At 31.4% G+C, this 13,850-nt stretch overlaps 1 protein-coding gene across 7 annotated transcripts in view; it reads right to left on the bottom strand.

Moving 5' to 3' along the window:
• The window catches only part of MAK (male germ cell associated kinase), a 68,456-nt gene that overhangs the window by 34,147 nt on the left and 20,459 nt on the right, over window positions 1-13,850 (bottom strand). For 6 of the 7 annotated variants that reach the window (XR_007949392.1, XM_051970697.1, XM_051970692.1 and 3 more), the window contains exons 4-7: window positions 12,868-12,989; window positions 8,154-8,233; window positions 4,006-4,138; window positions 697-868 (exon numbers count right to left, since the gene is read on the bottom strand). Coding sequence is in view for 6 of the 7 variants with exons in the window: in XM_051970697.1 (XP_051826657.1) it covers window positions 697-868; window positions 4,006-4,138; window positions 8,154-8,233; window positions 12,868-12,989 (507 nt within the window). In the remaining variant the exon portion in view is untranslated. Of the gene's footprint in view, window positions 1-696; window positions 869-4,005; window positions 4,139-8,153; window positions 8,234-12,099; window positions 12,196-12,867; window positions 12,990-13,850 lie in introns of those variants that run through there. The other variant, XM_051970694.1, reaches the window with a different exon arrangement.

Raw genomic sequence — 13,850 nt, 5'->3', positions numbered from 1 at the left:
TCTCATTTTAGTACTTCTATTCCTCTCTGTCACATCAATCTCCCAATATCCAATTCTTTTTTCCCTTGAGGCAATTGGGATCAAGTGACTTGCCTAGGATCACTCAGCTAGGAAGTGTTAAGTGTCTGAAGCCATATTTGAACTCAGGTCCTCCTGACTTCAGGGCTGGTATTCAATCCATTGTACCACCTAGCTAACCTCAATACCCAATTCTTAATCCTCAAATCAACTTTGACTCTTCCCCTTCTCTTTCACTTCTCAATATTTTTATTTATGATTTATCATAGTATGAATTTCCTTCTAGAATACTGGGATATATTTACATATATTTTGCAAGAGAGAAATTGTCCCATAGAGATTGCTATAACCAAGAATTTACCATGCTATATAAAATATAAGTTAGGGACTTTAGGTATGTTAATAAAAAGTCTGATTTTTCCTGTGTGATTTGTGGAGTTTCTCTCATTAATCTAGTCATTCCTACATAACTTAAGCAAGTCAGTAATATTTACTAATAATAATATATAATAGAATTAGTTTATTGTTTATGGTGGATGAAATTATTTTCTCTTTTGTATGTTATCTTTGGTTTTATTTGACTGAGAAACCCTTTGAAATTAAATGTCTCACAGGCCAACAAAATTTAGCCAATAAAAAGAAAGGTAAAAATCTGATCCAACATTCAAAAATGCTTACCTTTCTAGGAGTCCCTAATACTTGACAAATTTTGAAGATTTCATCTACCTCACTTGTCCCTGGGAAAAGTGGTCTCAGTGTATATAGTTCAGCCATTATGCTCCCAACAGCCCAAACATCAATGGGAGAACTGTACACTGAAGATCTTAACAAAACTTCAGGGGCACGATACCTGTGGAAAAATAAAATAAGAAACAAGATATATGTTCTATTTGCAGTCCAAAATATTTATTAACAAAATGACTCCTAACTCAATTTATAAGCTTTGGCCAATTAACAAATATTTATTGAGTATGTCATCTAAAGATAACTGTGCTAAATGTCAGGGACATAAAATATAGTCTGAACTCAGAGAGATTATAATCTAGTTAATATATCAGAACACACACACACACACACATACACACACACCCCACCACCATCACCACCACCAATAGCAACAGTAAACATAAGGCAATACAGCATTTGATTGTTTGCAGTGCTATACCTTGACTGGTTCCTAGAGAGGAAGGGGTAAGAATTAATTTGATATGATCCTATGAATTTTGTTTGTAATTATAGTCATTAATTTGATATGATCCTATAAATTTTGTTAGTAATTATAGTAATACATACATACATACATATATATATATTATATATATTATGTGTATATATATATATAATATATATATATATATATATATAATATATATATATATATATATATAAAATTGTTGTTTGTCCTTTGTTCTTGAAGAGGACCATGACATTAGGGAGGTGACTCCATGATATGCAAGTGAGTTGGATTTAAGTGAGGGGGGACTGGGCAAGGTCATCTGCCTCACTTTCCCCTCCAGAACCATCTGGGTCCAGTGACAAGATACAGATCAGGGCAACTGGAGATAGCCCTGGATGAAATGAGAAACAAGTGATACAGTATGGAGAGAAAAGAAAAAGAGGACTCAGGATAAATTCTTGGGAAACACCCTTGATCAGGAAGCATGACTTAGATAAAGAACCAGCAAAGGAGAGAGAGGAGTGGTCAGCCCAAAAATAAGACAGAACCAGGAGAAAATAGTGTCAAGAAAACCTAAAGAGAATAGTTATACAGGAGAAGAAGACTATCAACAGTTTCATATTGATTTAGTTTGTACAAAACCTTTTTAATTTAATGTAATCAAAATTAACTATTTTGTATTAGTTCTTTGACCCTTTATGTCTAAATCATGAACCCATTTTGACCTTATCTTGGTATAGGGTTAGGGTGGTCCATACCTACTTTCCACCATACTATTTTCCATCAACAGTTTCAAGAAAAGTTTATTAGATTTGGCAACTGAGATAAATGGAAATTTGGGGGAAAATAGTTTAAAATGATTGATGAGACCAAAAGCCAGATTATAGAGAGTTACAAAGAAAGTGAGAGGAAAGAATTGGAAGTACCTTCATTTCAACAGGTTTTAAAGGATCTTAGCTGAGAAGGGGATGAGAATTGGAGGAGATGGTAAGATCAAGTGAGGGGTTTTTAAGAATGATGGAGAAATTGGGGTAAATATAGGTAGCAAGGAAGAAGCCAGCATATAGAGGGTTATTAAAGGGGAGAAAGAAATGACCACAGGGGCAATCTTCTGGAAAAGATGGGAGGGGCAATCTGTAATGCCTGTAAAGGAGTTGACCTTGTCAAGGAGAAAGGCCCATCTTCAATATTTATTTTGTGAGATATATTTTTTAAAAAAAGTGTAAGGTAGGTCCACCTGAGCCTTGTGTCCAGAACCAGAGAGGAAGTCAAGTTTGTACTATAAAGAAGTAGAAGCCCATATGATATATGTAGGCAGAACATATGATTATACTATTAAGTGCAGGTTCAGTGAAAAGAGCCAGCTTATAAAATCTACTTTAACAGGACACTTAGAAAGAGGTCAAAAGGGTAAGCAGACTCTGAAGAGACTCAGAGAAAAGACAAGGCAGGCAAAGCCAAAATTCAAAAGACAGAAGTGATGGGGCCTAGATAGAGTCCTTTTCCTCTGGGAGAGTCCGTGTAGTAAGGCAAAGGACAAAGGAGAAAGTAGGGGTGAAGGAAATATTTGGGATCTTTTCTTGAATGGAGGGCAAAGAGTGAAGAAACTGTAGGGAGTTAAAGGAAATATTAGTGACTAGAAACCTAAGAAAAGCACTAATGAGCTTGCTGGTAGGGGAAAAAAAGCCCTTGAGTTACAAAGTACATGAAATCTATTGCATGTGGACTCCACATTGGTATAACTAATTGGTGCAATTATGGGATTCAGAGGAAGGACTAACTTTTGAGAACGACTCAGGAAATAATTAAAGATTACTTTATTATTCAGATAGCACTACCAGAATGTGAACTAAGAATATTTAATATCAAATTATTAACATAATGATTCTAACTCCTGAATATTTAGAAAGCATTCTTTTTATTTATTTTTTTATTTATTTATTTATTTTATTTTATTTTTTTAATTTTTATTTAATAATTACTTTATATTGACACTCGTTTCTGTTCCGATTTTTTTTTCCTTCCCTCCCTCCACCCCCTCCCCTAGATGGCAAGCAGTCCTTTATATGTTGGATATGTTGCAGTATATCCTAGATACAATATATGTATATATTTCTATTAAATAATATGAGGTATAGATGTTATGACAACACCCTGATATCTAGAATTCCATATTAAAGTGAAATTTCATCCTTCCTGAAGATACTTTAAAATAATTTAGAAACTCAATGAAAGGAATTTTATAAGTCACTGCAAAATCTTATTACTCTAACTTTTAATTTAAGATAATATTTAGAGCTGGAATGGACCTTAGAAATTATTTAGTTCATTCTCTTTGTGACATATGAAGAAACTGAGGTACAGAGAAATAAAGAATCTTATCCAAATCTTACCCTGTAAGCTACCTCACATAAGCTAGTTTGGGGTATGATTTTTGACTCAGTCCTCTCCTTCCAAATTCTTACACTATACCACTCTTGACTCTCATCTTTGAGTTTATTTTCTTTTCACTCATTTTCTCTAGTTCTGTTTTCATTTTGATGAAAGAATTTCTCAAATTATGTAGCTTGGGTGGGTCCTTAGTAAATAGAATGGTGTGTTCTATTTAGAAACATACTTTTAATTTTTTTTCTCTCTCTCTAGGTCCCTCCATTTAGTTAAGACATCTCTAAATTTTAACAAAAGGAAATTTCTGAGTTCTACATTCTCTCTCAAGTGAATACTGAATTGGCAAAAAGCTTTATGGCAGTATTTTTAGTGAAACTTCAATATGAACCTAATTTATCTTTCCCCCCTTATTAGTTACTTACCATCTGGTAGATACATAATCAGTATATGGTGGTTGTGATCTTAATTCTCTTGCAAGACCAAAATCAGCAATTTTCACAAGTTCTGGACCCATACAAAGCAAATTTTCTGGCTTCATATCTCTATGGAAAAATCCTTAGGAACAGAGAAGAAAACTTAATGAATTATTGTGTCTATTATCTAAATTTTATATTTTTATAAGAATAAATCTTCTCTTAAAATCTCTCTTAGAAAATAAACTACAATTAGAAGCCTAAATTTAGGAGATGAACTATAAATGATTTGCCTAAATGAAGTAATTGTGGTGGAAGGATTGGTGGCATTTGGAAAACTCTAATAATTTATCTCTCTTTCTAGGTCAAAGAACCATAACGGTTATATATTTGAAAGGGTTCTTCAAGATAAGTTAAAAAAAAAACCTTATATACCTATTTCTTGCTTTAAAGGTGAAATTATTTGAGTTTAATACTTCTGCTTTAGAAGGCTACAAATCAAAATTAGAGGCCCACGTCCTTAAATTAGTTCCCTTACTTACATTTCTAGATTTTAAAATCCTTTTATGATGAACCAATTTCCATTAGTAATTGCTTAATGTAAAATAAGCTTAAAGGGTTATGATTCTTATTACAATCCACCTGTGTAAAAACAGTAGCATTATCATTAGACTTGCATTTTTAAAATCTAATAGAAATATAGGGAGTCTTGCAGAAAATCAGTAAGCCAAAAAAACATGTAATGTATATTTTATCTTCTGTTTGATTTTCCTAGGAACTCCTCTTTATGAGAGAATCTAGATGTATTTGACATGCTCAAATAATTATATTCTACTGGTGTCATAATGAATGTTCCATAAAAGCACTACTCCAATGCCTCAATCTGGCATAGAATTGACCTTAAATTCTTGAAGATTATATTGATGGAAGTTGGGCTTTATAACCTGATACAACAGATGGCCTTTTAATATGAGTTCAGCAAACAACTTTATTGTATAATATCTATCTTTTGAACTTATATAAAATCAGAGAAGCTCACTACAGGGGTTAGTTACCAAGTTCTAAACTTTTTTGGCCACAGCACCTCTTCAAGAAGGTACAATAAAGGGAAAAGCATCTGTTGAGGCAGTACCCATAGAGATGAAATAATGAATCTTTGAAAATATCAAAGTATAAGTGACATAAGAGAGAATTAAATACATTATGGATGTCTAGAGTTGGTAAAAACTCTCCTTCCCCCACCAAATTATTTTAGATAGTTTGAAAAGTAAAATTTTAATAGCTTTGTCCATTAAAACATTTGTCTGGCATTAAGAAAACAAAATGACATGTCAATCTACTAGATTAATTTCAGGCAGAAAAAAAATCTCATTTTCATTAAATTATAACATTTATAATGGTAGATTCTCACCAATATTAGCTTAAGAAATTTGGTAGTTATATGAGAGATTTCAATTTTTAAAAAAGATATCAATAATTAATTCAGTTTGATTCAAAAAGTCATCTTGTTTATTCTTGGTTAATCATTAACAATTTGTTTCTATAAACTGTAGGTCTGGAATGCTTATCAAACTTTAAGCAAATTGAAACATTCATCACTTTGGAGCCTTAGTGTTTAAAGTCAGAAATATATTCTACATACTTGACTGCATTTATTATTCACTTTGTGAATTATCTACTATTAACTTTGATTTCAGGCTAACTCACTCCTTCAATCTATTTGCTATCATCAATTTTTTTTCTATCTAGTGAAGGCAAATTAATTTTACAAATTAGCTTAGGAAATACATTAAACAGGAAGGGAAATCTTGACCCCAAAATTACAACTACTGAATTAAATATGCATGATTTTAGTATTATATGACAATTTTAATTATTCATGCCCAAACTCCCTTCCATTGACATTATTATATCAACAATAATAACACATTTACATAATATTTTACCCACAACAACCCTTGTCAAAATTATTTTCATTTAATAGTGACTTTACCCACAGTTACTTTGGTAAATTAAAAAACCAGCATGAAATCTCAAGCCATCTGTTTCTAAGTTTAGTGTTCATACTATATCATGCTGTCATTCATTAAAACATTTATTGTGTTCAAATCAATGAACTGATTAAATTTAATATTTTTCACAATGTTGTTTGGAAAATTAAACCATCTTCAATTATATGAGACATAACTCAGATTAGTGCAGAGGGACTTCATTCAGAATAGCCTGGTTAAGTTTAAATTTTACCTATGTGACTTTTGGAAAATCACAACTTTTCTGTACTTTGGTTTTATCACTTATAAAATGAGGGGGGGGTTTGAATAATCATTTGCTTATACAATAATGCATACATAATTAACCTTTAATGATTAGTACTAGCATATTTTTGAATCTTTAGATACAATAGTTCAGCTTATATAACAGTTTATGTGGGAAAAACAATAATTAAGATTTGGAATTATAAAATATATTTGCAACATATAGATGTAAAATGTAATGAATTATTGTGTCTATTGTCTAAATTTTATATTTTTTATAAGAATAAATCTTCTCTTAAAATCTCTCTTAGAAAATAAATCATAATTTATTCCATAGTTTATAAAAAAGTACAAATATGAAAAGGAGACATGTTTCTAAAAGAAAAGTATAAAATCAATAGAATTGTGATATAACAGGGAATAAAGATAATGATCTAAGATAATGATCTCTTTGATAAATTTTCAGAAAGCATTTATGAGAAAGCAACATAAAAAAGCTTTCCTTGAAAAGTTCTGATAGAAACTTAAAACATTTTTAATTTCTGTATTAGATTTAGGGCCCAGGGATATTTGTGGGTCATGGAGGAGAAGAAGGGGTTCAAAATATATGTAAAATTATATAAATTAAAAGTCATTAGTGATCCTCTAATCCCAATATAACAGAAAAAACAAATGTGCTAAAAAGCAACAAAGAAAGACAATAATTTGCTACACAAAATTTTTAAGGGATGTCTATTTCATTACCATGTTTCTAACTCTGGCCTTGACTGATACCACCTCCCTCAGCCTCCTCTCTCTTCTGTTTGGAGAGCTAGAAGATGATACTCTAATGCCTTGTTTTATAGAGGGGAAAAACTGGACACAGTTTACTCCACTTTGCATCTACTGCCCTGCTTAATTTCCAACTTCGTGGAATACCTTCCTCAGTTTCCTCACCCTATGCTTGAAGGGATAGGAGGTAAAGTCATCTCAATTCAACAAACATTTATTAATTGCCTAATATTTGTCAGATACTATTTTAATATAACTGATTTCCTCTGTAATCTCATTTTTTGAATTTAAAAACTTTATTCTGAGAAAGAATCCATAGCTTCATTTCACCAAATTGCCAAAGAGGTCCACAACACAAAGTTAAAATGCTGCTTTAAAATGTTAAATATTATATACATTCAACAATAAGACTAGGCTCTGAGGATAAAAAAAGTGAGTCTAAAAATAATTGATATCTGTATAGTTGGACTTACCAACTTGTTCCAAATTAGTACCTAATTTTCAATTCTCTTAAGTCTTTTAGATCTTAAAATTTTTAAGCCACAATTAGTTGTGCACAAAATGTATACACAAGGAAAAATTTCTTAAATGTAGTTCAATATTTTCCTTTTTGGCATTTAGCTTTTATGGTGGAAAATTAATAGTAACTGAGGAAACAATACAAGCTACAAAATTTATCAGCAAATTAGGCACAACAAATGGGTCAATGGACTTCTCTGTATTCAAACTATGGATATAGAATGGACATTTATGTATTAAAAACAATGGAATAAGACCAATTAAAGGAAAATACAAATACAAATAACAAATACAAAATTAGGTGATTTTTGATTTTTAATTGAAGGAAAGAGTAAGGATTTTCCAAGTAGGAAATAAGAAATCAATGGGAACAATTTCCTAAAATCTGAAAAAAAGGTGTCCACTCCCCCAAGTGTCTGTATTCAATCAAAGGAACAAGGAAACAGTAATTGATTGACCAGTACAGGACCAGTTTTCAGATAAGACATATGGGTTGCTTGAGATATGCATGTGTCTGTATTTGTCACTGGTAAATGGCTCTCTTATGATTCCTGTGCTTATCTTGCCTTTTTTCAGAGAAAATGATGTTAATGGCACAAGAAAATCACATACCGTGCTTATGGATAAAAGCTAGTCCTTGCAAAATTTGATACATAATGTTTCTGATGACTGACTCAGGGAACAACTTGTTTCTGTAAGGCAAATGAACAATAGTTATTTCTTAGATTTAAATTTTTTAAAAAATCTCTTGATTTCCTTTCCCCTCAAAATCATACAAAACAACTATAATGATAGTTATAATTATGCTATACATATAATTAGAAAGTTATAATAAAAACAGAAAAGATAAAAGGATTATAATATAGGAAATACACTATGCTTAAAGGCACTATAGATAACAAATCAGTGTCAATACTTTATATGTATGTATTGCACAGCATAGCATTTAAATATTAACTTAATATTTAACTGTTTAAAGATTAACTTTACCTTAAAGAACTGTCAGTTCAAACTTAACAAATTATCAAAACAATAACTTGTCCATGATGGATTGTATTGTATTGTACAATCCAAGGAACAGTTTACCTTGTTATGATCCATCACTAGGATGGCTACAAGGTAATGAATTTTTGGTCACACTGACTCTCAAACAAAATGATATTAGTGTATCATTTATGTTAAAAGATGTTCTGCCTTCTGGGTGCTTCCTAAACAAGGCACTGGTGCTACTAAAAAGAATAAAAGTCATCTATGATTTAGTGATTATTTGATCTTTAACATCATCAAAATCAAGAACCATTAACGAAAATTGTTTTTCCTCATTGACTTGCTGGAGTGGGCCAACCATTTTACTAAACTGGAGTTTAGAACATTTAGACCAGCCCACAAACAGAAGATAGTCTTTTACAATCAATTTATATACTATGTCAATATAAAGAATAAAGTATGTCTGGGGAAGTAACCTTGTGAAGGCCCCCAATAATATCAATGTTTTAAATATGAAGTGGATTAAGCATGTCTTCCCATCAATATAGCAATCATCAATCAATCTACTTCCTCCTGAACTTGTTTTTTTCAATCCTGATTATTTAATAACAGAATATTCAATTATTCAGCTACATGTATCACATCCATAGTACTTTTTCCTGAGCCTTCGTTAATACACTGATCTATCATATCTTTCCAAGCTTTTTCCAATTCTATTCATTCATTTTATCACTCATACTATTGTCCTTTGGAATTTTTATTCTCAACAAACTCCTACATTTTCAAACTTTTTAACCAATATCCCTTTCCATCTTTCTACTTTAAGATAAATTTTAATTCTTCCCTCAAGCAAAATAATAAGCATTGGATTTTTGAGCTAGATGCTATGGATTTAAATCTTGTCTTTGTAACTTACTGGGTGACACTGGGCAAGTGGCTTAGCCTTTCTAGATCTTAATTTTCTGATCTATAAAATAAAGAGTTGGTCTCTAAGATCCCTTATGAGTCTAAACTTCTGGTCTTATGAAATCATCTCTCTATTATAACTCTATTTACTCAGAATTCAAGACCTGAAGAAGTTAAGTGACTTGTCCAGTCAAACATTTAGTTGCCTGGTTTTCTACTGTTACTATACTGCTAATATTTGCTAATCTTTTCTTTTTTAAAGTTCACAAAACCCATCTTTACCATTTCCTAGGCATCACTGCTACTTTTTCCTTCTGATCTCAAAGTATTTCTCCCACCTTTCTTCAAGGACTTCAGTCCTTGGCTCCTGTTCCAGGATTTCAATATTCATAATGATAATTCTCTCTTCGCCCCCTAGTAACTAGACTATATAAATTCTTTTATTTATTTATTTTTATTAACGTTTTCTATTTACAATACAATACAATATTTACAAACAATTTATGCACGGGTAATTTTTCAACATTGACCCTTGCAAAGCCTTCTGGTCAAAATTATTCCCTCCTTTCCCCCCATCCCTAGATGGCACATAGTCCAATACATGTTAAATGTGTTTATATGTTAAATCCAATACACACACACACACACACACACACACACACACAGTTCCCTCTTTAATTCATTCCTGATGTAAGTAGGATTTTGGAACTACCAGTCTTCCTCCCCCATTTAATTCCTCTGTATCAGTTCTTGCTCTCATACCTCATTTGTGTAATTACTGTTTTTTCCTTTCCTTTCGATCACATCATACAGTTTTATCCCAATCTTTCTTTTGAACTACTCAATTACTAATGACAATTTTAGAAATATGGTTTACATGTTCATTTATAAAAACAGTTTGTTCTTATTGAGTACCTTGAAATTAATTTTGAAATAACTTTACCTGATATTTCTCTTAGATCTTAATGTCAATTTTTCTACTAAGGTCAGATTTTGTTTTTGTTTGTTTTGAAAGTCTGGCAATTCATTGAATTGTTTATTCTTTTCATTCAGTATTACACTTAATTTTGCTGAATATAATATTTTTGATTATAACCCTAGGTCTTTTGATCTGTGATATACAGTATTTAAGACCTGCAATTTTTTATTGTAGCTACTACTAAGTCTTGTGTGATTCTAATTGTGGCTCCACTATATCTGAATTATTTATTGTGTTGTTATTATTGCTTATAAAATTTTCTATTTGATTTCAGGGTTTCAAAATTTAGCAATAATGTCCCTGTAGGTTTTCCTTGTAGGATCTTGTTCCAGTGATGATCAGTGCATTTTTTCTATTTCTACTTTCTTCTTTGTTCTAATACTTCAGGACATTTAAAAAATTATTTCTTATATTCTTGTATCAAGATTCTTTTTTCAGGTCATAGATTTCAGGTAATTAAATTATTCCTATGTTTCCTTCTTCTTAATCTGTTTTCCAAATATCTTGTTTTTCCTATGAGATGGCTCACATTCTCTTCTATTTTCTCATTCTTTATATTTTATTTTAGTATTTCTTGGTATCTTTTAACTTCACTGAATTCCCCTTGCCCAATTTTAATTTTCAAAGAGTCATTTTCTTCCTTAAGACTCTGAATTTCCTTTTCCAGTTGGCTGACTCTAGATAATCTTATTTTTCTTGGATTGTTCTTTTTTTAAGTTTTTTTCTCAATATCTTTCATTTGACTTTAAAAGTCTCTTGATTTTTTCTATAAATTCTTTTTTTTTGGCATGGAATCATTAAACACTACTCTTTAGGGTAGGAGAGGCTCTTTTTTACTTCGGTATCTTCTGAAGATGAATTATTCCTATAGTAACTTTCTATAATTGGGTTCTTTCTCCTTTGCCTGCTCATTAAAAAAAAAAAATAACAGCTTGTTAGTGAAATCAGCCTTACTCCTGTGTTGGGGGGCATGATGTCTCTGGCCTCAGTTTCTCCTTCAATTCTCCCTTTTCCTTGAAATCTGAAATCAAGAACTCCACTCTTTTATAAGTGGTCAAAGGTAACAGCATTCCTAAATCACTGATTTTGCACTCACTAGATGTGTGCTGGTGTTTCTCACCAAGGCTACCTTTGGCAGCATATCTGGGTCTGGTATTCCTTACCAAAAGAAGTTCCCTCAGTCTTCCCCAACTCAAACTCTTAGAGACTCCCCACACTCTCTGAAAAGTGAAAGTTCCTGTGGCTGGGGTTGAGGCTACTTCCCAACCTAGCTAAACCCAAGGCTTGCAGCTGGCTTGTTTCAGTAGAATTATCCTAGAGATACTTACACTTCTCAGGGGCCAAACTTCCATTCAGTCTTTCTTCAGATCTTTTCCAATTGTCCTAGGAGGACCATGGTTCTGGTCCAGCTTCTATTTGTTTTTAATCACTCTTTGTTCACCCTGAGGTGCAGTTTTGTCTTATTTGTGGGGGAAATCTGACAAACTTGGAATTTTTTTCTTCCTCTCTTATCTGATCACTTTTAAAGATAACATACATATTTTTATATTGCCTAGATTTCTCTTTGTACCTCCCTGCAGAGAACCATCCTTTGTAACAAAGTAACTTTTTAAAATTAAAGAAGAGTTAAAATCAGCAAAACTTATTACATTTAAAATATTTGCTGTTATATACAATGTTTCACACCTGTGGACTGCCCTCCTCCTCATCCCCAAGATGTGAGAAAGTGTTAAGATAACTTTTTAGTTCCAAATTCTCTCTCTCCCCTTCCACATTCCACATCTAGTAAGAAGACAAGAAAAGTATGACCCATTACAAATATATGTATGTATGTACATAGTCAGGCAAAACAATTATTTGCATTAGTCATTTCATTAAAAAATCAGGAACAAAGGAGGAAAAATAGGCTTCAATTGTCTCTCTGAATACATTAGTTCTCTATCTGGAATGGATAGCATCCATTTGATGAATCCTATGGAATTGTGACGGGTCATTATGCTGATCAGAGTTGCTAAATTTTTCAAAATTGATTTATTTTTACAATATTGCTGCTGTCATATAGACTCTTTTCCTGGTTCTAATCACTTCACTTTGCATCAATTAATGAAGGTCTTTCTAGGTTATTTTGAAACTATCCCATACATCATTTCTTATAGCAAAATAATCTTCCATCACATTTTATACTGTAACATTCTACTATTTCCAATTGGTGAACATCCCCTTAGTTTTTAATTCTTTGCCACACAAAAAGAGCTGCTATAAATATTTTCTGCAATATATGAAATTTATTTATTTTATTTTTAATTTAAATGGTAATTTTCAGTAATAAGAGTTCAAAATATTTAATAGATTCATGAAGTTATGCATTTAATACATTCATGAAATTATAGAAAGATAGGAGGGGTGGCGGAGAACTATTTATATACTTGTATGTACCTTAAAATAGAGACATACCTGTCCTTCATTAACTGATAGAGGTTTTCCTTCATGTATTCAAACACAAAATAAAGATGGTCATTTTCTCTAATAACTTCTTTCAATTTAATCACATTGGCATGATTGAGTTTCTTCAGAGACTACAAAGCAACAATATAAATTAAAATGTAGTGTCATAAAAGTTAACAACCTCTTATTTGAACCAGTTCTAACTTATCTAATTTATCATATTTTTATTTAACTAATTTATCATATTTTTATTCATTTATTCCTTCCTAGGTGATATTTTCAGATCTATATTGATTATGTTTAACAATTATAAGTCGTTTAATCATAAGTTCACAGATACAGAAATAGATTCAGGAAAGAATCTTAGAAGCAACTACTATAATCTATAGATTCAGGAAAGAATTTTAGAAGACAACTACTATAATCTAACCCCCTTAATTTTACAGTTGAGGAAACTGGTCAGAGCAGCCATGCAGGCAATTAATTCTGCTTAATTAAAAGCTCTTTAATTTGACATTTCAGGGCAAAATTGATAGTTCATCTCAATAATGGAAGGGTCACATGAGGAAAATTTTTTTATATCTTCTCCTAATCCTTTGTTATTTCTGGATGAAGGAGAAAATGAATTTCACAGTCACCACTGACAAGGTGTTATATAAGTGGAAAATGTTACTTTATCTGTTAACATGAAAAAATTCTGCCATGCCTAATATAAAAATGGTTCTATTTTTTAAATCTAGCACATAAAAGCTTAATATTTAACATATTATATATAGATAAACAAATTACCCAATGTACTCAAAAAGCTGAAGATAACAGTAGTCTTAAATACTTTATAGAAAAAAAGATAACATTGAATTTTAGTATATCAAAATATTAGCAGCAATATCTACTAACTCATATTTCTTGTTTATTGCCTTTAAAAAGTCTTTTTGAGAATAATCTACACATTTATCAAAGGGTAATCTTGACACAAATATGAGAAGGGAACA

The sequence above is a fragment of the Antechinus flavipes genome, chromosome 1 (assembly GCF_016432865.1).
Source record: "Antechinus flavipes isolate AdamAnt ecotype Samford, QLD, Australia chromosome 1, AdamAnt_v2, whole genome shotgun sequence".
NCBI classification, from domain to species: domain Eukaryota; kingdom Metazoa; phylum Chordata; class Mammalia; order Dasyuromorphia; family Dasyuridae; genus Antechinus; species Antechinus flavipes.
Note: the sequence above shows the minus strand (reverse complement) of the source record. Positions and strands in the feature narration are given on the sequence as shown.